The 23,324-nt window shown below is 52.9% G+C and overlaps 11 protein-coding genes across 11 annotated transcripts; 6 read left to right on the plus strand and 5 right to left on the minus strand.

Annotated features, from left to right (window-relative positions):
• Positions 1-510: 510 nt before the first annotated feature.
• On the minus strand, positions 511-2,724 carry K460DRAFT_403650 (acetyl-CoA synthetase-like protein; the record flags this gene model as incomplete). The annotated part of the gene is made up of 3 exons (XM_040936655.1): positions 511-956; positions 1,007-1,659; positions 1,724-2,724. The coding sequence occupies 3 exons, from the start codon at positions 2,722-2,724 to the stop codon at positions 511-513; spliced, it is 2,100 nt and encodes a 699-aa protein (XP_040790927.1).
• An 883-nt stretch (positions 2,725-3,607) lies between these two features.
• Positions 3,608-4,514, minus strand: K460DRAFT_277907 (haloacid dehalogenase; the record flags this gene model as incomplete). Its single annotated transcript, XM_040928209.1, has 2 exons — positions 3,608-4,041; positions 4,088-4,514. 2 exons carry the CDS (start codon positions 4,512-4,514, stop codon positions 3,608-3,610), a joined length of 861 nt encoding a protein of 286 aa, XP_040790928.1.
• Positions 4,515-5,024: 510 nt separating this feature from the next.
• Positions 5,025-5,856, minus strand: K460DRAFT_364340 (histone-fold-containing protein). The gene is made up of 3 exons (XM_040932988.1): positions 5,779-5,856; positions 5,548-5,685; positions 5,025-5,497 (listed from the first exon to the last, which is right to left on the minus strand). The coding sequence occupies exons 1-3, from the start codon at positions 5,786-5,788 to the stop codon at positions 5,334-5,336; spliced, it is 312 nt and encodes a 103-aa protein (XP_040790929.1). The 5' UTR covers positions 5,789-5,856; the 3' UTR covers positions 5,025-5,333.
• A 367-nt stretch (positions 5,857-6,223) lies between these two features.
• Positions 6,224-7,049, plus strand: K460DRAFT_364341 (histone-fold-containing protein). The gene is made up of 3 exons (XM_040932989.1): positions 6,224-6,329; positions 6,500-6,835; positions 6,887-7,049. The coding sequence occupies exons 1-3, from the start codon at positions 6,305-6,307 to the stop codon at positions 6,934-6,936; spliced, it is 411 nt and encodes a 136-aa protein (XP_040790930.1). The 5' UTR covers positions 6,224-6,304; the 3' UTR covers positions 6,937-7,049.
• A 663-nt stretch (positions 7,050-7,712) lies between these two features.
• Positions 7,713-9,425, plus strand: K460DRAFT_334344 (uncharacterized protein; the record flags this gene model as incomplete). Its single annotated transcript, XM_040930912.1, has 2 exons — positions 7,713-8,098; positions 8,167-9,425. Coding segments are annotated over 2 exons (1,645 nt in total), but the record flags the coding sequence as incomplete, so codon positions are not given.
• Positions 9,426-9,617: 192 nt separating this feature from the next.
• K460DRAFT_308549 (glycoside hydrolase family 43 protein) lies at positions 9,618-11,334 on the minus strand. The gene is made up of 2 exons (XM_040930106.1): positions 10,786-11,334; positions 9,618-10,738 (listed from the first exon to the last, which is right to left on the minus strand). The coding sequence occupies exons 1-2, from the start codon at positions 10,908-10,910 to the stop codon at positions 9,763-9,765; spliced, it is 1,101 nt and encodes a 366-aa protein (XP_040790932.1). The 5' UTR covers positions 10,911-11,334; the 3' UTR covers positions 9,618-9,762.
• A 258-nt stretch (positions 11,335-11,592) lies between these two features.
• On the plus strand, positions 11,593-13,737 carry K460DRAFT_364343 (uncharacterized protein). The gene is made up of 2 exons (XM_040932990.1): positions 11,593-11,670; positions 11,729-13,737. Exons 1-2 carry the CDS (start codon positions 11,663-11,665, stop codon positions 13,266-13,268), a joined length of 1,548 nt encoding a protein of 515 aa, XP_040790933.1. The 5' UTR covers positions 11,593-11,662; the 3' UTR covers positions 13,269-13,737.
• K460DRAFT_403657 (diaminopropionate ammonia-lyase family protein) lies at positions 13,322-14,480 on the minus strand (the record flags this gene model as incomplete). Its single annotated transcript, XM_040936656.1, has 2 exons — positions 13,322-13,864; positions 13,917-14,480. 2 exons carry the CDS (start codon positions 14,478-14,480, stop codon positions 13,322-13,324), a joined length of 1,107 nt encoding a protein of 368 aa, XP_040790934.1.
• A 358-nt stretch (positions 14,481-14,838) lies between these two features.
• Positions 14,839-16,062, plus strand: K460DRAFT_308556 (uncharacterized protein). Its single transcript, XM_040930107.1, has 4 exons — positions 14,839-14,964; positions 15,015-15,251; positions 15,304-15,650; positions 15,696-16,062. The coding sequence occupies exons 1-4, from the start codon at positions 14,863-14,865 to the stop codon at positions 15,877-15,879; spliced, it is 870 nt and encodes a 289-aa protein (XP_040790935.1). The 5' UTR covers positions 14,839-14,862; the 3' UTR covers positions 15,880-16,062.
• A 247-nt stretch (positions 16,063-16,309) lies between these two features.
• On the plus strand, positions 16,310-17,969 carry K460DRAFT_364347 (aspartyl proteinase). The gene is made up of 4 exons (XM_040932991.1): positions 16,310-16,498; positions 16,560-16,719; positions 16,771-17,422; positions 17,481-17,969. Exons 1-4 carry the CDS (start codon positions 16,397-16,399, stop codon positions 17,767-17,769), a joined length of 1,203 nt encoding a protein of 400 aa, XP_040790936.1. The 5' UTR covers positions 16,310-16,396; the 3' UTR covers positions 17,770-17,969.
• A 500-nt stretch (positions 17,970-18,469) lies between these two features.
• Positions 18,470-23,044, plus strand: K460DRAFT_403660 (glycosyltransferase family 1 protein; the record flags this gene model as incomplete). Its single annotated transcript, XM_040936657.1, has 5 exons — positions 18,470-19,312; positions 19,360-19,800; positions 19,847-21,043; positions 21,092-22,693; positions 22,754-23,044. 5 exons carry the CDS (start codon positions 18,470-18,472, stop codon positions 23,042-23,044), a joined length of 4,374 nt encoding a protein of 1,457 aa, XP_040790937.1.
• Between the last annotated feature and the right edge of the window lie 280 nt (positions 23,045-23,324).

A 23,324-nucleotide genomic window follows, 5' to 3' on the forward strand; every position in this document is an offset into this window, starting at 1 on the left:
GGGCCTGAGTTCCGGACGGCTGCTATCTCCTGGGAATTTCAATCTAATAAGACGCATCACCACGCCTACTCCCGCGGCTTATTATTGGCGACGATTCTGCCGGTACGAGACGACGCGTTAGTTCTCCTTGGTGCTAACCCAAACAGCCACAGCCCGCCCACTCCTCCAGCTGCTCGCTCGCCAAAATTCCATGACGGGCCAGTCGACCCGTCTCTTGACAGCTGCACAGCTGCATGCACTGGTCAAGGGCCCACGGGCACTGTTCCTGCAGCGCCCGCAGATAGATGCGAGCACGTGACATGCGACTACGCTGACGGGAGCGAACGAGCGAACCCTGCCAGCACACAACCAATAGCACTTGTCTCACTCATTGGCACGGCCAACGGCCCGCTGCGAGGACTCTCAAGCTCACACCATCTAATCACATCCTGTAGGCCCTTTTAGCCCAGGCAGTAAGCGACGCGCGCCTAACAAAACCAACCCGCAAATCAACACGGATACAACAGTTAGTTAGAGCTTTGCCCGCGCCTCCGTAGCCTTGTGCAAGTCCTTGCCCCTGACTTGAAAGTACTCCCGCACCTTTTCCCGTGCCACGCTCACAGCCTCGCCATCCTCAATCGTGCTCGGCACATTGACCTCCTTGTCAAACTCCTCGTGCGTTGCATTCTCGATAAGCTCCCTCAACACCCTTCTCAGTGTCTTGCCACTCCGTGTCTTGGGAATCATGCCTTTGCCTTGAATGATTCCGCCAAGGGCCGCAATGCCGCCAATCTGCTCACGCACAAGCTTCTGCACCTCCGCAAACAGCTGCTCGTCCGCCACCGCAGCATCAGCATGGTCGTGCGTTGCAAGCGTAATAAACGCAAAAGGCAGATGCCCCTTTAACGCGTCGGGGATTCCAATTACCGCAGCCTCGGCGATAGAGGGATGGGTGGTTATGGCTTGTTCAATAGCACCTAGGGAGAAATCAGCTCTAGAGCAATGTCGGACCAAGTCGACAGCCTACCAGTACTGAATCGATGGGCGGCGACATTGATCACATCGTCGGCCCGTGACATGATTGAGATGTAACCGTCCTCATCAATCATGCCTGCATCACCCGTATCGACCCATTTCCCATTGAATCTCTTCAGATAGCCCTTGTAGAAGCGCTCTTCGTCCTTCCAGAGCGTTGTAAACGCCGACGGCGCTAACGGTATGCCCAGAACAATATTGCCCATCTCACCTCTCCTTAACTCCCTTCCCTTGTCATCGACAATGCGCACGTCGAAGCCCGGCATTGCCTTTCCAGCAGAACCAGGCCTTATTGGAAGCGGCTCTGGTCCGTGTGAAGAAGACAAGTCGAAACCTGCAGAAGCACTAAGAGCGATCCCGGAAATAGGCGCACCCGATTCTGATGACCACCAATTGTCGACGACCATTGCACCAGGAGCGCAATGCTTCATCAACAGCTGCTGGTACATCTGCACGATACTCGGCTCGCTTCTCTCGCCTGCCAGGAAGAGCGCGCGAAGCGTCTTCAAGGCGCCCTTCTTTCCCCACGTCTCAAAGAACTCGTTGTCTCCGTCTTCCCTGCGGATCGCGCGTAAAGCTGTTGGAGCGGTAAACATGGTAGTCACCTTGTAATCTTCGACAATGCGCCAGAACGTGCTTGCATCGCTAAAGGTTGAGATACCAAGTCAGCACATGTCTCACATGCAATTTCCACACCAACGTAACTTACGGAGTTCCAACGGGTTTGCCTTCGAACAAGACCGTAGTAGCACCAACGAAGAGAGGCGCGTAGACAATATACGAGTGCCCAACCACCCATCCGATGTCCGAAGCGGTAAATTGCACATCACCTGGACCATGGATGCCGAACAGATACTTCATGGAGAAGTTAAGACCAACCGCATGGCCACCTGCTGAGCGGACAACCCCTTTTGGTAGGCCAGTCGTTCCAGATGTGTAGATGATGTACAGCCCATCTCCGCTTTTGACCGGTACAGCATCAGCCTTCAAGCCTCGGTTCCTCGCGCTCTTCACAAGCCGTTGCCAGTTCCGTTGGCCGTTCTCTTTCAACACCGGCTCCCATCTCAGCTGCTCCCTCTGCCAGATGATCGTCTTTGATGGTTTGAACCTACTCTGTTGGACTGCACTCTCAATCATTGCTTTGTATCCCATCGGCTTCTTCGCTCCTTCGATGCCGCACGACGCTGTCATGATCGCCACCGGACGGCTCGCTTCGATCCTTTGCGCCAACGCCGCGGGGGAGAAGCCGCCAAAGACCACAGCATGAATGCCTCCAATTCGAGCGATCGCAAGCATACCAAAGAGGGCGGCTGGTATCATAGGCATGTATATCAACACCACGTTGCCCTTCTTCACCCCCTCTTCTATCAAAACACCAGCGAGTGTCTCTACTTCTTGGAGCAGTTGCTTATACGTAAATTGCTCCTTCTGTCCTGTAACAGGACTGTCCCAGTAGATGGCTACATTGTCGCCATTCCCACTGGTAACATGTCGGTCGACGCAGTTATATGTCGTTGAGATTTCACCGTCTGCGAACCAACTCCAGTCATCGTGTGATACTCTGCTTTTCTTGAGGTGCTTGGTACTTTTTTCGACGGCCTTGGAGGGTGTCTTGTGCCAGTATAGATTCTCCGCTTGCCGTGTCCAGAACGCCTCGGGGTCGGCAAGTGAGGCGGCATAGACTTGGTCTTGAGTGTGCTCCTGTGGCATAGTGTTCTGTAGTTACCAGGGAGACTTTGTGATACGAGTATGTCGGGACGTCGGGTTTCAGCTCACCCTGAGTCGGTCGCTATTGCCGAGCTCTTTGCGTCCTCGGCTTGGCTTTCCCCTTAACCTGATAACGCAGCTTCCCTGGACCCCGCAGATGGGAAAATGCCTTCTCGATGAATATGACTAATTTATAATTGAGTATGGGAGTCTATAGCATGATAGTGAGATTGCTGAAATCGTGGGTCGCGCTTAAAGACCAATATGTCGGTCCAAAGGGACCCTATGATGCTGCCGAGGAACTGACTTGGGACGGCGGCTAGCGCTTTGCGGGGAGGGCTAGCTGCATCGGGGCGAGCAGTTGCGTAAGCAAAGATACTCCCGGTGTCGAACGTGCAGTATTAACGGTGGCGTTAGTCTCGCATGCTTTTAGTGGGTGCCGTTTGGTGTTGAGGCGAGTGCATCAATTGCAATACCATATAAAACTAGTTGTTGGGGAAAGGTAGCGAGTTCTTCTATTGTTGATCCGCCAAAGGTTTTTACACGCTCATCGCTCATGTAAAGTTTAATCGGACAGCATGTTTCCAGGTGCTCTAAAAATGGCCTATACACATGATATATATACTCGCATTCGATTAATACAAGTTACGAGGTTTTTGGAAACATGTTATTGTTGTGGGAATTTTCGGAGTACATTGATGTTTTCATCTATTCGCGAAAAACTAACCTTAAGTTTAAAAAGCAAGAAGCAAACAACGGATACGAGTTATACCGAAAACAACCCAATGCAGATGTAGCAAGACATTTATTAGACATTTATTATTGTCTACTGTGTCTGAATACCTTGTTCTGAATTTGCATCCTAGTTGTCATAGTACGTTATCATCTAAGCAACCCCGATCGGGGCGGATGAACTCAATCTCCTTGCCTGACCAGCACCGGTTACATCAATTCCTAATCTCTCTGCCACCGTGATGAAGCCTTTGCTTCCATCCCCAAGACTCACCCAAAGATCCACCCAGCCCTCCTGCCTCGCCTTCTCGACGACCTCCGCGCTCCACTCTTCTTCACCAAGACGCTCGACGTAGATGGTCTGCAATCCGTTCTGCTTAGCACTCTTCAGGTCGTTCAGATGGGCTGCGACCATAGCACACTGATCAGGCGGAAGATCTAGCTTCTCCGTGGCCCCAATATACACCCGCGGCGCTGGCTTATATGTGCCGAACATCTCAGCAGAGAAGAGATGCGTAAACGGGATAGCGCTGAACGCACGGAGATCCGAGAGGAGACTGATGTTGCCATTGGAAAGAGTGCATGTATCTCGTTCTATTAGCCCGAGCATTTTAGGATCATAGTCAGAACGTACAAAACAGCCGGTTAAGCAGCGCCACCCCCATTGCAGAATCGTCCCAAGGTTCCAGGTGATGCCATATTAGACTTAAGGATCGAAGCTCCTCATCATTCCACAGGCCCTCAATCTTCCACTCAACCGTGAGCTCCTTGAGCGACGTTAGATGATGCTCATCAACAGATTTCCAAGGTATCGAAGGGTCTTCTGCCAGCTTCCTCGTAAAATGCCTATACCCATCTCTCCACTGTTGCGCAAATAATCCCCAATGCTCAAGTGACATATCGGACGCCCTTAGCCTGACACTGGACGCCAAAGAGGCGGTTGCTGAATTCAACGATGCGTGTGATTGAGCATGCAGCGCGTCAACGACCGACTTGCGCCAGTTGACACAGGTACCAAAGACATCAAAAAGTAGGGCGCGCGGCGGAGGTGACAGAGCCATGGTAACACCGGAAATGAGTTTGGGGAGAGTTTTCGGCAGCGGTGCTGGACATGTAAGATCATTTTGTACTGGTCGCTTCGGTGATGCCGCCATGGGAGGGGTGTGGATACGTCAGAGCGACGCTGGGCCCGGAAAAGCAGCAATGGAGCGGAAAAGCAAGCACACGAAGAAGATGCGGCAAAGAGTGTGGAGGAAGACAACCAATATGATCCCCAGGAGTCTTCATGTTGTCGATGAAGTTTTCCACAGCTGCAGCCAAGATAACTAGGTACAGGCCGGAAGCGGTAGAGACACTAATACTGCAACAAAGAAGGGCGTTGCACCATGACGGGAAGTGCAACCTAACGACCCTCGAAACATGCACCTGCTCAACAATCATCAGCCTGATACGGAAAGGAGCCACAGTACGTCTGCCTGATGGTGTGGTAATAGTCAAGAGTCTGCGGGTTACCTGGCGACAACACTTGGAGTGGTTAGGCAGCTTGATCCATCGATGGGTTGCAAACATGTCAAGACAGGGATGTACATGTGAGCTAAGACAAACCCGGCAACCCAGACATTACACGGATGGGAACGACAACACAGCTATGACCACCGCGTTCAGGCACGACAAGACGCGCCGTACATCACAAGTAGAATAGCAGATGAAGAGTGTGAAGGATTATGGTATCATTCCATGAAAAATCAGATCCCAACTGATGTGACCGTAAACTCCGAGCCTACTATGCAAGGCCATGACCATCCCACCAAGCACCGAAGCCGACCGTGAACCGAAGAAGCCGGCAGAAGTCGTAACATGAAAACCGTGAAAGAAAGCGCTTAACCACCGAAGCCGTACAGAGTGCGGCCTTGTCGCTTGAGCGCGTAGACAACGTCGAGAGAGGTGACAGTCTTGCGCTTGGCGTGCTCAGTGTATGTGACGGCGTCACGAATAACACCCTCCAGGAAGGTCTTGAGAACACCGCGGGTCTCCTCGTAGATCACTGCGGACGGTTAGCTGTGAAGCGGGAGAAGACACAGGTGGAGGACATACTGGCTGAGATACGCTTGACACCGCCACGACGCGCGAGACGACGGATAGCAGGCTTGGTGATGCCCTGGATGTTGTCGCGGAGAATCTTGCGGTGACGCTTGGCTCCACCCTTGCCGAGGCCCTTGCCACCTTTGCCGCCTGGAGACGCGTCAGTATGCTGCTGAAGTGTGCGATGGACGACGCGCCGTGTAATGGACGCGTCGAGCAGAGTGGGATGCAGGAGTTACTCACGTCCAGTCATGTTGGTAGATGTGGGGGAGTGGTAAGAAGGAGGGGTGAGATGGTCTTGAGCGTGGTTTGAGAGGCTGGTGATAGACGCGTCGAGTTGGTTGCTGGTGATGGAGTAATGGAGACGGGGCGGCGGGTGTTTAAGAGGCGAGTCGGCGCGTGCACTCTGGTCGCTGGATCACACAGTCTAGCCGCCAGATCAAACCCGCGCACGGGCGCGCTTTCCAGATCAACAACCGTGCCACTTCCTGTTTCGGCAGCGGGCCAAGCGAGCCAATGAGGGCAATTTGCTGCACTTGTGAGTTTGAAGTTGGTGCCCGCTGTTGCTAGCAAAATCACCTTTGATGTTCTTGCGCTGATTCCGAGCGCGCTTTTGATTGATTTTCCAGGCACCCGCCCACCCCCCAATACCTTATAAACCTCGCCCGCCCACCCTCTTCCGACTCTCATCCACCACCACAGCTCCACTCCACCATCACCACCACTCCACAACACAACTCCATCAATACCATCAACAACCGCATCTGCCATGGCTCGCACTAAGCAGACTGCCCGTAAGTACTAGCCTCCTCTGCCCTCGCATCGTCTGCATCGTCGTCGTCGCAGTCGCTTTGGTCTTGTCGCAGCTCGCTGTCGCCACCAACGCGCTGCATCACGACTTGTAGTCGCCAGCATCGCACTCCATCGCAGCATTGCATCGTAGCACATGGCTAACAATACCCAGGCAAGTCCACGGGTGGCAAGGCCCCTCGTAAGCAGCTCGCCTCCAAGGCCGCTCGCAAGTCCGCGCCATCTACCGGTGGTGTCAAGAAGCCCCATCGTTATAAGCCAGGAACGGTCGCTCTCCGTGAGATCCGTCGCTACCAGAAGTCGACTGAGCTCCTCATCCGCAAGCTGCCTTTCCAGCGTCTTGTCCGTGAGATTGCCCAGGACTTCAAGTCGGACCTCCGCTTCCAGTCCTCCGCCATCGGTGCTCTCCAGGAGTCCGTCGAGGCCTACCTCGTCTCTCTCTTCGAGGACACGAACTTGTGCGCTATTCACGCCAAGCGTGTCACCATCCGTACGTCTTCATGCACATTCATCTTCACGATCATCCGCTAATAGCCCGCAGAGTCCAAGGACATCCAGCTCGCCCGCCGTCTCCGTGGTGAGCGCGGTTAAGTGCATCATCACCTCGACATGACAACATATTCGGGTCGGCGATGAGTTCTTGAGGGGGTTTCTTAGGCGTTTTATAGGGTATCACGGTTCACGGTCTTCAACTCGGTTTATGGGTGCGCACGATTGGCGCTGAGCATGTAGTATATCCACTAATCAGTGATGGGTCACTGACGATATCCACGAAATCAATCTGATTTCATCTTCACCGCCTTTGTGTTGTCTGTCTCTGTTTTGTGATGTAATTGCAACGACGCTCGCCCTTTACAATGTAACCGTCGAAGCTGGGCAAAGCCGCCTATCGCGCCCCAACTCTGCCTCAACATGCGCGCATTCGCCCCGTCGCGACCAAATATTCACTTCGTAGCTGATCTCCTATCATGCGCACACGGAAGAACCATGTAACAACACTGCGCTTGTTCTCGTCCTTGTTATTCAAATGAGAGTGAAGTTGTCGCAGGCCGGCTGAGGTTCTTCACGGATGCTGGTCAAACGTGCTGCCTGTGACAGACTGTGAAAGTGACAGCGAGAGTCTCGAACTGTAAATTCACAGTCTAGAAACCCCGACGCTCTACTTTGCGCATGCTATATATTGTGCATACAATTATCTACCTATCAAAGTTTGGTCGAATGAGGAGTATGATGTTTCCAGGCACATGCAGCCCCTCGATTGGCGCACACGCCTATGACCTCACGAGTCGACGCGAAAGCGCGCCCTCACCCCAAGCGCGTCTCATTGCCACACCTACAATAACCGCCCCGCGGCCAAACTATGGCACCATGGCTGCTCCTCTTACGCAGCTGACGGCAACAGCGAGCGAGTATGGCTCAGATGTTGAGGTTCAGTCCATTATATCGCTGAGCGACTATGGCTCGGACATTGACGAGGACACGATATTTGCAGAGGTGCTAGATACGACCAAAGAGCAAGCGACGGCACAAAGGAGCGCAATATTACCGAGTATTGAGTTTGAAGAGGGAGAGCTTGAGGACGAGGAGCAGGATGTGGACGGTGTCGTGCGGATCCATCGGCCCACGGTGTTGCATGTGGCAACGGGAAAGCGTAAACGCATGGATGCAAAAGGATATATTCAAAGCTCGCCTATGCGAGAGCGGGAAGCGCTGGAAGTCGAGTACCACGAGAGGTCGCGGCGGGCGTGGAGTGGTATGTTTGGATCCTTTCTAGAATGTCTGCACTATTTGTGACTTGGACTGACGGCTAACAGCATTTAGTTCCCCTCGAAGAGCCGCCTCCGCCACGAGCATCCTCGTTTCCTACAGCATCTAAACTCTCGAGCTTAAAATCCGATACCACCACAGCGCAAGTTAGTCGCCCTCCCCCTACAACACAAGCCGTAGACTTTGCGGACAATGACACCTGTTCACCCCTTGAACGTTTCCGCACGATGCCCAAGAAACCACTCTCAGTCACCGACCTTGTATCGCCAGCATGGTGCGAGCTACAGTATCTCTACACACTCAGCAGGTTTGGCCGCAAACCTCGGACTCAAGCCATGCGCACTGGTTCAAAGCTACATAAATTATTGGAAGATGAGGTGCATACGACAGTGCCAGTGCAAGTAGAAAGTAAGGAAGATAGATTTGGACTCCGCATCTGGAATGCTATATCAGGGTTGCGATGTCTACGTGAGACTGGATTGACACGAGAGCTAGAGGTCTGGGGCGTGGTTGAAGGACAGGTTGTCAACGGTGTTATCGATGAAATATCCTACCAGTGCCCTGACACTGCTTTCGAGGAGCAAATGGAGACATCCAAAGCTGGCCAGGCCGGCGGCATCGTACCTCTACCACCGGGCCAAGCTAGTATCTTGGAGGCCTTTGCCAAAGTCACGAACCCCCAGGCAGGCGAATGTGCCTGGATAGGTAGCTTTGAGCCTGACCGTCAAGTCTACATCACCGACGTGAAGACTCGCTCGGTTCACTCGGTCCCTGCTGGCGCTTCGTTACGCCCGACTTGGATGCAGCTCATGCTCTACCGCAAGCTGCTCGAGACACTTTCTCTTAATACCGTAGACGCAGAGACCATCTTTGTGCGTTACGAACTTAGGCCCCTTGACCCTTTCACAGAATTGTTTATACAAGAGGTCGGCAGTATCGGTCCTGATAACGAAGCCGCCAACTACCCGAATCTCCTCTCGCTATGGTCCCTTTTCATCACCGAGCTGCAAGGCACTATACGACCGACAACCATTTCGCCCATCCTTCGCGCGGAGTTTCGGTACGCGAAGACTGGTGCTGTGATTGGGTCGAAGCTTGTGGTGTATGAGCCTGAACTCATCGACAAGTACGTTGCGGAAGAGATGGCGTGGTGGAAAGGTAGCCGAGAAGCGAAAGGTGTTGACATCGAAGAGGCCTTCAAATGTAGGATATGTGACTTCGCGGAAGTATGTAGTTGGAGGAAAACGAAAATCGAGGAGGCTACTGAGAAAAGCCGGCTTAGGAGACAGGCAAGGGAGAGGAGCACAGTATGAGCAATGGCTTTACTTGGGCACACTGTATATTCGTTACCGAGAGGATATTTTTGGATCGTCTGCAGCATATGCGGTAGCTCTGGCGTATGCTTGTTATGATATCCCAGGTATGGTTGCGTGGAAGAAATATATGTATGGATCGACTTTGACCTTGTGGTTATCACACATCACAGTATATGAAGGAGAGCATTCGGTTGAAATGGTGATGTGAGATTTTGGTTACTAGAAGACACGGCCTTGTTCGTTACCGTACTCTATATATCCTGTATCCAATGCAGTGTCCAGAGAGATCTATCATGACTATGAACTCTAGCTCAACCGGCAGTCACAACCTGACCTATTGACCGCTAGGAACCTCATAAGGTCCATAGCCTGGCTTCGGGAAGTTCGGCGTACCATCCTCGTTCCACCCGAACTTCTGAGCGCGAATCGTGCGCGCACCCCAGCCGTTGGTAGGATCACGCATACCGTGGTAGACAATCCAGGCCTCGCTGTCGTCGGGAGAAGTTGTGAATGAAGCGTGCCCGACACCATAAGCCGACTCGCTCGGGTTCTGGTAGAAGACGGGGTACGGGTGCTTGCGCCAGTCACCAGGGTTCATCGGATTATCGCCAACTAGCTCGAGCTGCGCAAGGCAGTAGTTGCGATTATCGGAGCGGGCCGCGCTGTATATGAGGAACTGTTGGCCGGTCGTGGGGTTGGTCAACTGCTGGGGCCCCTCGTTTGAGGACAAGCGATCGTTGCTCGCGCGGCCGAACGGCGTCTTCTCCCATGCATACTCCGGGACAGAAATGATTTGGCGCTCAGAGAAGGGCGAGGACACCATCCATGGCTTCTCCATCTTGGTTATGCAGAGATTGGCCGGCCAGCCATCGTACTTTCGATGCCAGCATGAGTAGATATGATACAGCTGATCCGCGTGCTGGAAGTAGGTTCCGTCAATGGCGAACTGGTCGTATGTGTCGAGTTCCGCCTTGTACTCCCACTCGGCTTCCCATGGGTCGGAGCCCTTGCCTTCAACAACAAACATGCGGTGATGGACGGCTGGGCAATTGTAGTCGCACCACATCTCAATCTCCGGTGGAGGCGAGTCGTTGCGCGGGTCGGCCGTAAAGATGACATACCAGTTGTCATCGAGGTTGTGAATCTCGGGAGCCCAGAGGTCAGTCGAGTAGTTCATACCTGGTGGAGGCGCGAAGACTAGCTTGGATTCGGCGCCGTCCCAGTCCGTGAGGGATTTGCTACGAAAGAGAGTCACGTTGACATTGTTTGAGTACGTGAGGTAGTAGTAGTCACCGTGTCGGAACATCCACCTATGAGGGTTTAGTATTTCGCTTCTAGTGGGATAGGTAGGACTTACGGATCTGCTCCTTCGTTGATGATCGGGTTCGTGAAGGTGGTCGAGTTTGTCGAGTTATGGGGAGGTGAGTAGCCTTGACAGATGGCCACCACAGCGAGAGCTGCGATTAGCAAGAGCTTGAACATGCTGGCGGTTGACAAAGATAGCACGATAGGGAAGTCGGGTGGGTTGAGGGAGAGAGGCGAGAGGAGAGACAAGGCCAGGCTAACAGGCGGTCGGTGTATTTATATCAACAGGCGGGGGCGGGGCAAACGGGAAGAAGTAAGGTGAAAGGGGGGAGGGTAGATGCATAGAGTATCTGGGGATCTGCACGAGCGTTTATGTGGGGATTGCGGTGTAACTTTCACTGCAGAGAAGCGTAGTCCTCCCGACCAGGCGCATGGTTAGCATAAATGTAAACAGACATTGGAGAGTGACAAAGGGATACGTTATTTTTTTATGGTTTTTTACATAGTCAGCCAGCACATGTGTGTGTATCTTGACAGGGTTGATAGGAAATTGCGGGTATCGCGCAAATACTGAAATACTGAGAGAAGAGACTGCGGGACCAGAGGCATAAGGTACTTGGAAAAGGGCAGGCGGTTCCTGTGGGTGATGTCACATGCCTGCTGTGGAGAAGAAACGCTCCCCGCAATGCCAGCCACAGCCACGCAGCACGGACACCTGCATGCAACGCCGATCGCAGCCTCCGTCTTGGCATTTCGTTTTCTTGAACCTCCTCCATGCCCATCTGGTGCCGATACGGAAGATGAATAATTCGCAATTCCGGCGTCTTCTGATTGATACTCCGCGACAGCAAGATGACGGCAAGAACAAGCCTCCAGCGGCGGGGACGCCAAAGGCCGTGCTGGGTGCGCGCAAACACTCCAGCATCCCCATGACACCGTGAGAGCAGTCTTATTCCTTCACATTCATTTGCCGTGTATACTGACGTCTGTCATAGTCGCCAGGTAGGTCGGGGCGGAGTGCAAGCAGACTTTGCCCGCCAGCTCGCCGAACGCAACGCCAAAGCCAACCCGCAGAAGACAGCCAGATCCTCGGCACCCAAGGGAACGAAGCTCGCTGCAGGCTACATCGACCGCACCAAGGAACGTACAGATGAGGAGGACAATGAAATTGCGAAGCGCATCAAGAATCTGGACGACTCTATGAAGCTTGGGCAGATTGACCGCGAGACGTTCGAGAAGCTGGTGCAAGAGATCACAGGCGGCGATGTTGGGACAACGCATCTCGTAAAGGGGCTGGACAGGAAGCTTCTTGAGCGAGTTAGGCGGGGCGAGGATGTCTTGGCTGGTTCGGACAAGGGGGAGGACGAGGACGAGCAAGAAGCCCCAGACGTAGAGGATGCATTCGACGAACTAGCCGAGGAGCATGTTGGACCTATTGTGCGCGAGAGGGTGGAGAAAAAGGGCGAGAAGATTACATCGCCACCACTGGTCGCCGGCGTCAAGAGGAGTCGGAACGATATTCTAAACGAGCTCAAGAGGCAGCGAGAAGAAGCAGCAAAGGCCGCGGCAGCAGAGCACGAGAAAAAATACCCGACGCTGGGGCCCGGCTTTCGCAAGGTCAACGCAAAAGGCGAGACAACGCGGATCGAGACCGACGACAAGGGCCGGGAGGTCTTGATCATTACGGGTTCCGACGGTAAGGAGAAGAGGAAAGTCAAGAAGCAGAAGATGGAGGAGCAGCCGACACCGGAGATACGACATGACTTGGATGACGCCACAAAACCAATCAATATGCACCACTTGCCAGAGCCCAAGAAGGAAGAGTCGGAAGATGATGATATATTTCAAGGTGTAGGGTCAAACTACAACCCACTTGCGAATTTCGACGACGACGACGACGACGACGACGACGACGATGACTCTGGAACTGAGGCGGAAACGACCAAAGTGGACGCAACTGTGCTGGAAGCCAAGGCCGGATTCAATGTAAAGCTACCATCAGATGAAGCCTCATCTCTAGCATCAGGCGAGGAAACTCGGCAAGCACCTACCGCAACAGCCCCTCGGAACCACAGTTATTTCAAAGCTACATCCCGCGACGTTCCAACCAACCTTTCCTCCGCCGATGCTACTGTACGCGCCGCCCTCGCAAAAGTCCGTAATCTCGATGAGAACTCCACTCTTCTACAGAACCTCTCCTCCACCGACCCGAACGACGCTAGCTCGAAAGAGGCCCGTCTTAAAAAGCGAGCAACCGAACTTGCTGCCTCGGACCGTGACATGGAGGATATGGACCTCGGGTTTGGTGCATCGCGCTTCGACGACGCAGACGAGATGGATAGAGAGGGGGAAAAGGTCAAGTTCAGTCAGTGGAAAGGACTTGGGTCGAAGGGCGACGAAGACGACGCAGAGGATGGTGCAAAGAGTGTGAAACAGAGGAAACGAGGTCCGAAGAAGAAAAGGGGGGACAAGAACAACCCTGACGATGTGCTGAAGGTTATGGAGAGACAGAAGGAAAAGAAGACGTTGGGTTGATTGAGGTATGTGGTGATGATGACCGCACGTTCGGCATTTTTCTTACCGGTACATCAACACGAAGCTCCGATAGGAGAAACGTAGTCTCTCGTCCCTTCGGTACTAAACAGAGCCACTACAGACTTTTCATTCAGTCCCAACTCATCTTTCATATCCTTGCACAGCTTCTTCAAAGCACTCAAAGGAGCAGCGCCACACGGGCCGTTCTTGACACCCTGACGGTGCAGGTATTGCAGATCGCTATGAACCTCCATATCAGAGACGGTGATACTGACATCAACACCATTCTTCAGGACCGCCCAAGAATTAGTCGATATTGTGCCACAGTTCATTCCATCCATGATCGTATGACCTGTCGTAATGGGCGTGATCTTCCCGGCTTCTAGGCTTACTTTTAGGCTCGCTGCGGTGTCCGGCTCCACGGTAATGACAGTGGCTGGCGATGCTCGACTTTCGGATTTGTAGTGCATTGTAACGGCTTGCGCCCAGGAGCCGACGCCGACGGAAGCAATTGCGTGTGTCACTCCGCTGATGCCCAATTCTTTTAACTCTCTGCCCGTTTCGGTGAGCATCGTAGTGTAGCCTTCGACAACCCACTATTTAGCATTAGGTCGAATAGGTTGGTATGGTTGGGACGCGGGAGGTTACCGTTGGGATCTCCTCATATCCAACCCAAGATACATCCATTACCAATAACCCATCCTTGTCCGCCTCCTCTCTCGCTCTCGCAATTGAATGGTCATAATCTCCCTCTACGACGATCACCTTTGCCCCTTCGCTCTCGATCTTCTGCTGTGTAGCTCGGTCCATGAAATTAGGCACAAATATGACCGCTGGAATCTGTAGATATTTTGCCATTCTTGCGACTGCTCTTCCCCAATTGCCTTCCGTACACGTCACCAGCTTAATATGCTCTTCGCTTGCTGTAGCTCCAAGTTCTTGTATGGATGTAGTCAGGGGAAGCTCGCATCTTGCAGCTACTGCTTTGTAGATGGCCCACGAAGCGCCGAGGATCTTGAATGCAGGAAGACCTAGCCGGCTGGATTCATCTTTGATGAGAACATGCCCTAGGCCGAGGTCTTTGGCCAAGTCAGGAAGAGGGACCAAAGGAGTGACGGCGTAGTCTGGTAAGCTCTTGTGGAATAGCTCGACTGCTGGATTGGCGGTAAGGCCAGCATATCTCCAGGAAGCGGCTGAGGGGTTCTGGAACATATCGGAGGACAATTTCGGGCACGCCCGGACAGCCATAGATTCTGAAGCTCGACAAGTGGGCCAGATTAACGTAGGAGAGGAATAAATGTTCAATCAAATATAAGGCATGTCCGCCGAACCTCTAAAGTCTATGGATGTGCCCTTGAGGTCTGAACTCGCCTTTGGAGTGTGATGATGTATTTGGAGCTAGATCCAGCATACCAGGAGTTATTTCTGCGATTTCTCGTAGCTGATACTAAACTCTACTAATGGAACGGAGGTTGTAAGAAACGGCGGGGACTCGTTACCGGTAGTACGAGGGCCGAGCTTCAACGTACGTCATCCAAAACGCCTCATACCAACGCGTCTCCTCCCTCCCCTCCTGACGATACACGACACAGAGATGCCACAATCGCAACCACAGCAGTCGGTCCTGAGGAATATTCCCAAAGTCGTTGTGCGGCCAGCATGGGATAACATAGTCGCGGTGACGTATCTCATCAAGGTACATCATTCCAACTTGCCATGTTTCGCGTACGATCTGACAGGTAACAGGGAATCGTCTTCTTCATAGCACACCCGTTCCTCTACCCGCTGCTTAAAGCTCGCCTGATACCTGCAATTTTGCTGAGTACCTTTATACTCTCCAACCTGTTTATCTGGACCTTCCTACCGCAGGTTGCATTTCTGGCCTTGTTTCACAAAACGGGTAGTGCCTGGGTTAATGGAACATTCCTCGTTCTTGGAGAAGGCGCTGCGGTGGTAGCAATCCTGTTTGAATCCTTCCTAGTGGTGTGTATGCTACATGACGAGGACCTGAAATGGTATACTGACCGCAACCTAGGATGAATCCCAGGTCGACATTTTTGACGCTGTTTTGATATATAAAGGCTACGAAGACCTCGTGCGCCAACACCGACCCGTCGCCGAAGATGCCTTGAACGACCCTGTCCGACGACTGGGTAAGCCTACACGATCTTCGGTCTACGCACCGTTCTCCTTTCGCCAGATCGCAGAATTCATCCTTCTGCTGCCAATCAACTTCATCCCATATGTCGGCGTGCCGGTATTCCTGCTGTTGACAGGCTATCGAGCGGGGCCTCTCCAACACTGGCGGTACTTTCAGCTGTTGGGATACGATCGGAAGCAGAGAAGTGCTGTCATTGGGCGGCGACGGTGGCAGTATACTTGGTAAGCCATCTGCTGTGTCATGGTAATCCCGCTAACCAAACACAGGTACGGCACTGTATATCTGTTCCTGCAGCTGGTGCCGCCATTCAGCATGTTTTTCTTGCTCACGGCAAGTGTGAGCTCTGCTCTGTGGGCGGTGGATCTGGAAAAGTTACGAAGGGACCAGGAAGCGAGGCTAATCCAGGCTCCGCAGTACACTGATGAGCCGGATGCGACCGTTATAGTGTAGAAACAATGCATAAGTTGAGACGTCATGAATGAAGAAGCGCAATGTAGCATTAGGTCTTGCGTGGTGCACTTTGTGGACGAAGCTGATGCTACGCTCTGCAAGCGTCGGGCTGATGGGGGATTCAGATGCATCAACGGAACACAAGGAAAGCAATGCGACAAGCCGTGAAGTACTCCAGGCTCCCCCCACCCCATGTTGTCGGTAGCGCAGTTGTGGAGCAGATGGTTAGCGGAACTTTGATTCTATAGGCAACTGATTAACAAGACGGCGTGCCTGGGGGCTGTGGGTCCTTCGGGAACCGGAATGCCAGTCTGAAACCAGACAGGAGCGATGGTGGGCACGTGCAGCGCGACAGTACGTCAACGACCGGGTGGCAGGCGCTGCCTAAACCCCCAGCCTCCACCCCGAGACCTTCAAGCTCCCAGCAGCTCCATCCAAACCACCACACTCCACACACCTGCATCCCCCATCTTTTCCATCCACGCCCTTCTTTCTAGTCTTCTGATCGTTTGCCATCATGAAGTCGGCCATCTTGCTCGCCGCTTCGAGCGTGCTCGGCACCGCCACTGCCGGGGTCCACAAGATGAAGCTCAAGAAGATACCTTTGAGCGAGCAACTGGTAAGCCATCGACGTTGCGACTTGCGACGGCGTACGGTGCGACGCAGCTAACGATGAGCAGCAACATGCCGACATCCAGGAGCAGGTGCACGCTCTATCACAGAAGTACTCACAGAAGTTCATGGGCAAGCCCGAGAGCCACATGGAGCAAGTCTTCAAGGCGCCCTACATCGCCGACGGAACGCACCCAGTGCCCGTCACCAACTTCTTAAATGCTCAGTGTATGTTGCGCACATTCCACGGGCCGTGCAACGGTTGTTAATAGGCGCCAGACTTCTCTGAGATCTCTCTCGGTACTCCTCCCCAGACGTTCAAGGTCATCCTCGACACTGGCAGTTCCAACCTTTGGGTCCCTTCGTCCGAGTGCAATTCCATCGCCTGCTACCTCCACACAAAGTACGATTCATCGTCATCATCGACCTACAAGAAGAACGGCACTTCGTTCGAGATCCGCTACGGATCGGGAGAGCTCAGCGGTTTCGTGTCTCAAGACGTTTTCCAGATTGGCGACCTCAAGGTGAAGCACCAGGACTTTGCCGAGGCCACCTCTGAACCTGGTCTTGCTTTTGCCTTCGGCAGGTTCGACGGCATCCTGGGTCTTGGTTACGACACCATCAGCGTGAACAAGATTGTTCCCCCCTTTTACAACATGCTCGACCAGGGTCTGCTGGACGAGCCCGTCTTTGCTTTCTACCTCGGAGACACCAACGAGCAACAGGAGTCCGAGGCCACTTTCGGTGGCATCGATGAGAGCCACTACAGCGGCAAGCTCATCAAGCTCCCGTTGAGGCGCAAGGCTTACTGGGAGGTTGATCTTGATGCCATCACCTTCGGCAAGGAGACTGCTGAGATGGACAACACCGGTGTCATTCTTGACACTGGCACATCTCTCATCGCTCTTCCCTCGACTATCGCGGAGCTTCTGTAAGTTGACCCACGATGCTGCAAATGCGACCTCCTCATGCTAATGTCTCGCTCGCAGCAACAAGGAGATCGGCGCCAAGAAGGGTTTCAACGGTCAATATACCGTGGAGTGCGACAAACGCGACAGTCTGCCCGACCTTACCTTTACGCTTACCGGTCACAACTTTACCATCAGTGCCTTTGACTACGTTCTCGAGGTCCAGGGGTCTTGCATCTCTGCCTTTATGGGCATGGACTTCCCTGAGCCAGTGGGCCCACTTGCTATTCTCGGCGATGCCTTCCTCAGGAAGTGGTACTCCGTCTACGACCTTGGAAACTCGGCCGTCGGCCTTGCCAAGTCCAAGTGAGCCATGGACAACCGGAGGAGATGGAAACAGGACTGAATTGTTTGCTGCGAGTGTCGTTCGTCTGGGCGACGGCGTTTGGCTCAAATTGTACCTATGGATGACTTGTTTATTAGTACAGTAGTAGCGGTGATGTGCACATTAGCGATTACAGATGGATGTGCCATGCAATAGTGACCCCATCAAATATAGTCCAATCGCCCTTGTACACGCTGCTAGCTGTTATCGATACGCATCATCAAGTGACGTAGCTCAAAGGCTTGGCCACCCTTCAACGTCAAGTTTCAAGGCCAGTCAACCGTGCATGCGCAAGTACTACGGGCAGTCTGAAGCGTTGCACGTAGAAGGAAGGCCGCAGAGAATGTTGGGACAAACGCTGGTTATTTTGGGTTACCAGGCAGCACCCTTATCATGCGGTCACTTTTCATAGGCAGCGTCGTGCATGTGCCGCGCTAGCACCCCGGAGGAGCGTGGACCCATCTCGTGCGCGAAGTATGTAGTATTTGCTCCCAGCGCGCGGACTACTACTACCTTCAATATGTGACATTTCAAGGCCAGCGACTGCCAGCAGCAGTAATCCGTCTCTTCTACAAGATACACACGAAGTAAGCTCTTTTGCAGGCCCACGCCTCCTCTACCGCCGCCCGCGATCCGAATACCTCAACGATTGTTTAGCCACGAGTCCACGCAATAGCCACACACGATGGCGTCACAGGATGGAGGGAGGGAGAGGACAAGTCGAAAGCTGACGAAGAAGCGAAAGGAGTCGAGAAGAGAAGCGCGCGGCATGTCGCTGGATATACCAGAGCGTTTCAAGGACGGGGATGACGAGCATGTAGATGTCACGGCGCCGACGCGGAATAATACCATGTCGATGAACCAGTCTATATTCTCTATGATTGCACGAGCCGGACAGCAGTCACACACGGACCTGGGGGCCCTGCAGGAGATGGATTCGGGCGACAGCGAAGACGAGGGAAAGAGGAAGGTCCCGTATCATGGTTTAGATGGTGCTGCAAGGTTAAGTCGCTTGAGTTCAGCGAATGACTTCCGGACTCTACCAAAGGATGTGCAACATGGGAGCACTGACAAGACGAAACACAGGCGAGCATTGTCAGAGAACAAGTTGCTGCGTTCGCTGCCCAAATTAAAGATGTCCAACAGGAAAGAGAGCCGAGCGGAAGGCCAGCAGCCTACGGATCCAATGTCCTCGTCCCAGTTCCTGCCACCTCGACCGCGGCCAGGAGTCTCGCTCCCGACCACCGCGATCGATCAGTCTCAGAAGGCAAACGCCAAGGATATGCCTCGTGAGGAGATACACGTCGAGAAACGCCGGAGGAGCAGACATGGAAGGTCGGCTGAGCCGACTAATGGCAAAGCGCCTGTCACACTTGCGAAGAGGATACAGCAGATCTTCGAGTTTGAGGCTGTTGAGGAAGTCATAGCAGAATATCCTTGCTGGTTACTCCAGAGCGTTCTCCTTCAAGGGTATATGTACATCACCCAAAAGCACATATGCTTCTATGCATATATACCGAAGAAACATGTAAGTCAAGTCTACAATCTTATGAGGAGACTTGCTAATTGCGGTAGCACGACGTAAGCAAAACAGGCTACGTCTTCAAGCATGGCCGATCAAAGTACAATAGATATTGGTTCGTCCTACGAGGTGATGTATTGTCGTACTACACGAACCCCGCGGAGCTCTACTTCCCTCGAAATCGTATCAATCTGCAATACGCTATCTCAGCCGACGTGGTCGAAAGCAAGAAACGGGGCGACGAGGAGACTACATTCATCGTTACCACAGACGAAAGAAAGTACCAATTCAAGGCTGACAGCGCAACAAGTGCGAAGGAGTGGGTCAGGTCCATTCAAAAAGTCATATTCCGCACACACAACGAAGGCAATAGCGTGAAGATATCGTTACCTATACAGAACGTCCTTGAAATAGAAGAGAGCTCGATACTCGACTTCGCAGAGACGGTCAAAGTTCGTGTAATTGATAATGATGAGACGTTTGCTATTGATGAAGTAAGTACCAGCACCACGCAGTGGTAAAGTTAGCTAATCACGGTAGTACTTCTTCTCGTTCTTCAATAGCGGCCCAGACGTGTTGAATGTCCTGCGTATAATGATCAATGATAATGAGCATCACCAGCCTACACAAACTCGTGACCGAAGTGCGATCACCCCGACTCTATTAGGGCTATCCAGTCACGACGAGTTTATGGCATCGCCAAATAGTACGGACAACACAACACACATAACAGAAAACGTCCGTGCCACGCTGTCACCACTACCTGCGCCGCATGTAAGCAAATCAAGCACAAGCGATATCTCTGCTCGGTCTAGTGTTGATCTCAATCGAAAGAGCTGGGATGTACGACGTAGTATGGACATCAGCCGTAGTTTCCGCCGCCCGAGCCATGAAGTACGACGCCCTAGCCATGAAATCCGGCGGAGCTTCAGCGCTGGTCGTCATGATAAGCAGGTGAAGGGTGGACCGGGGGATAGATCGCCGTTGTCTTTAAATGCGGCAGATTCGGAATCTGCTACTCTTTCACTCGAACCCGGTACAGAATCATCGGCAGCCATCCAATCGATAGACGAGAGCAACGAGTCTGCTTCACAAATCTTGGATCGCTCCGACGTGTTTCTAGCCCCTATGGCTCACTCGCCCGATGCCTCTCCTTCTCATAAGGTGGACCGGTTAGCTAGACTCTCACACGACACGACACGTTCTTTTGGAGTGGGCAAAGCTCAAGCAAAGTCCGCACGACCTGCACCACACCTAGGTAATGCGCAGCCACCGACAGGCTCTCTGGATATAGAAGAGGACACAGATGTTAGTCAAGCACCTCCACGCTTATCGAGTTCCTCCTCCGCCCTCCAAGAGCTCGCCTCGTACCCCCTACACAAAGCTTCTGGCTTAGCAGGCTTCCTTCGGTCACGGTCCAAGCAAATGGGCAATCTACTTGCAACCGAATCAATAGGCTACTACGAGAAAGTTTCCGGAATGCTAGCTGGCGGTCGAAAGCACTACACTACCGCAGAGGGGCTAGAGACTGGGGATCAAGTACATGTACTTGAAGACGACGAGGACGCAGCGAAAGCGGCAGAAAATTTCCGAGAGCATTTCGCCTTTCCGGAGACTGAGGTGCTCCAGTCGTCGTTCTTTGCATCGCTCCAGCGGGTGCTCCCGAACTACGGCAAGATCTACATCAGCGGGAGATACTTTTGCTTCCGTAGTCTGATGCCTACGTCCAAGACTAAGGTACGTTGAGCTATGTTCCCCAGGACAAGTGCGCACTAACAAACATAGATCATTCTACCAATGAAGGACATCGAGAATGTCAACAAAGAGAAGGGATTTCGACTCGGCTACCACGGTCTTGCGATTGTCATCAGGGGCCACGAAGAGCTCTTTTTCGAGTTCTCCAAGGCTGAGTACCGCGACGAGTGCGCTATCACCGTGCTTCGCATCCTGGAGAACACCAGATACCTTGAAGATGAAGACTCGCCTTCTTCCGGTATTGACAGCGACGATGAAGCCGCTAAAGCTGAACATGACCTTTTACGACAGGCTCGAGAGAACAACAACGCGGGAAAGACTGTTAATGTATCAAATCTCGTACGTGCGGCGGACCATGATCGAATCCCCCTCATCTTCGACGATCCCCTTGCCTCGTTTGTCGACTTTAAGCCCCCGGAGCCATTGACCATCGTCTGTCTTACCATTGGGTCTCGAGGTGACGTACAGCCATACATTGCGCTATGTAAGGAGCTACTGAAAGAGGGACACAAGCCGCGCATTGCGACACACGCGGAGTTTGAGCCCTGGGTGCGGAAGCACGGTATCGATTTCGCACCCGTGGATGGGAATCCAGCTGAGTTGATGCGGATTTGTGTTGAGCACGGCATGTTCACATACAACTTCATGAAGGAGGCTAACTCCAAGTTCCGCGGATGGCTTGACGATGTGTGCAGCTCTTCATGGCGGGCTTGCCAGGGTGCAGATGTCCTAATCGAGAGCCCTAGCACCATGGCCGGTATCCATATAGCAGAGGCTTTGGAAATTCCGTATTTTCGTGCCTTCACGATGCCTTGGACACGCACTCGGGCTTATCCGCATGCCTTTTCGGTGCTGGAGAAGAAGATGGGCGGCGGCTACAACAGCATCACATACATTACCTTCGACACTATTTTCTGGACTGCCATCTCCGGCCAAATCAACAAGTGGCGTCGTCGAGAATTGGGGCTTCAAAACACTTCGCAAAACAAGATGCAGGCGAGTCTCCGACCCTTCCTGTACAACTTTAGCCCCCACGTGGTGCCACCGCCACTCGATTGGCCTGATTGGGTCCGCGTCACAGGGTACTGGTTTTTAGACGAAGCAGATATGTATGAACCTCCTACAGATCTAATGGCATTTATCGAGCAGGCGCAGAAGGATGGTAAGAAGTTAGTTTATGTGGGGTTTGGCTCCATTGTTATTGACGATCCCGCCGCTCTCACCAAGACTGTTGTAGACTCTGTCCTGAAGGCAGATGTTCGCTGTGTACTATCCAAGGGCTGGTCTGATCGCCTGGAGACTAAAGACGCTTCGAAACCCGAGATCCCTCTTCCCCCAGAGATTTTCCAGATCCAGGCGGCGCCACATGATTGGCTGTTTAAGCAAATGGATGCCGCGGTGCACCACGGTGGCTCAGGTACAACGGGAGCGAGTCTTCGAGCCGGCATTCCCACGATCATCAAGCCTTTCTTTGGCGACCAATATTTCTTCGCCCAGCGTGTGGAGGACATGGGTGTGGGCACCTGGCTGAAGAAAGTTAACACAAGCGCGTTTAGTCGTGCACTGTGGGAGGTCACGAACAGCCAACGGATGATTGTCAAGGCCAAGGTTTTGGGCCAGAAGATTCGAAAGGTAAGCGCAGCACCTGCGAGAAAGGCAACACACGACAGGTACACTAGCTAATTCTTCTAGGACAATGGCACACAGGTCGCTATCCAGACCATCTACCGCGAACTCGACCGTGCCCGCTCCCTAATCAAGAAGCACGCGAAGCAAGACGACGACCCCACGGACGAGTTCGAGGATGACTGGACGATTGTTGAAGATGGCGAGGAAATGGATGTCTCTTATCCTTTTGAGATGCAACAGCCCGTGCCGGGGGTCAGCCAGGATGCATCTCGAACCGTTCACGGTTCTGTGGTATTGGGAAGCACAGATTTGAAGGGCGTAGATGCGCAGAAGCGCGACCCAGCGTCTGCATAGAGATGGAATGCTATTCTAACATTGGCCCTGAGCATGCTTGAGGCGGAGGCGTTCGAATAAGATTTCGGCATTGACGATAAAGACATTAGGGATTCGAGAGCAATTTGCAAAGCTACCTCGGGTGTTTGAAAGCCAGCATGTGGAGTTTACTGTCTGGTGTAAATAGGCGCAGAGGGATATATCTTAGTAATGGTGATGTTTCGATTTCCGATATCACTTTTGCGATTAGAGTGTGGTAGTATAATAGGTATAGCCTAGGTCACAACTATGCCAGAAGACC

Source organism: Cucurbitaria berberidis, assembly GCF_010015615.1.
Source record: "Cucurbitaria berberidis CBS 394.84 unplaced genomic scaffold K460scaffold_2, whole genome shotgun sequence".
Lineage (NCBI taxonomy): Eukaryota > Fungi > Ascomycota > Dothideomycetes > Pleosporales > Cucurbitariaceae > Cucurbitaria > Cucurbitaria berberidis.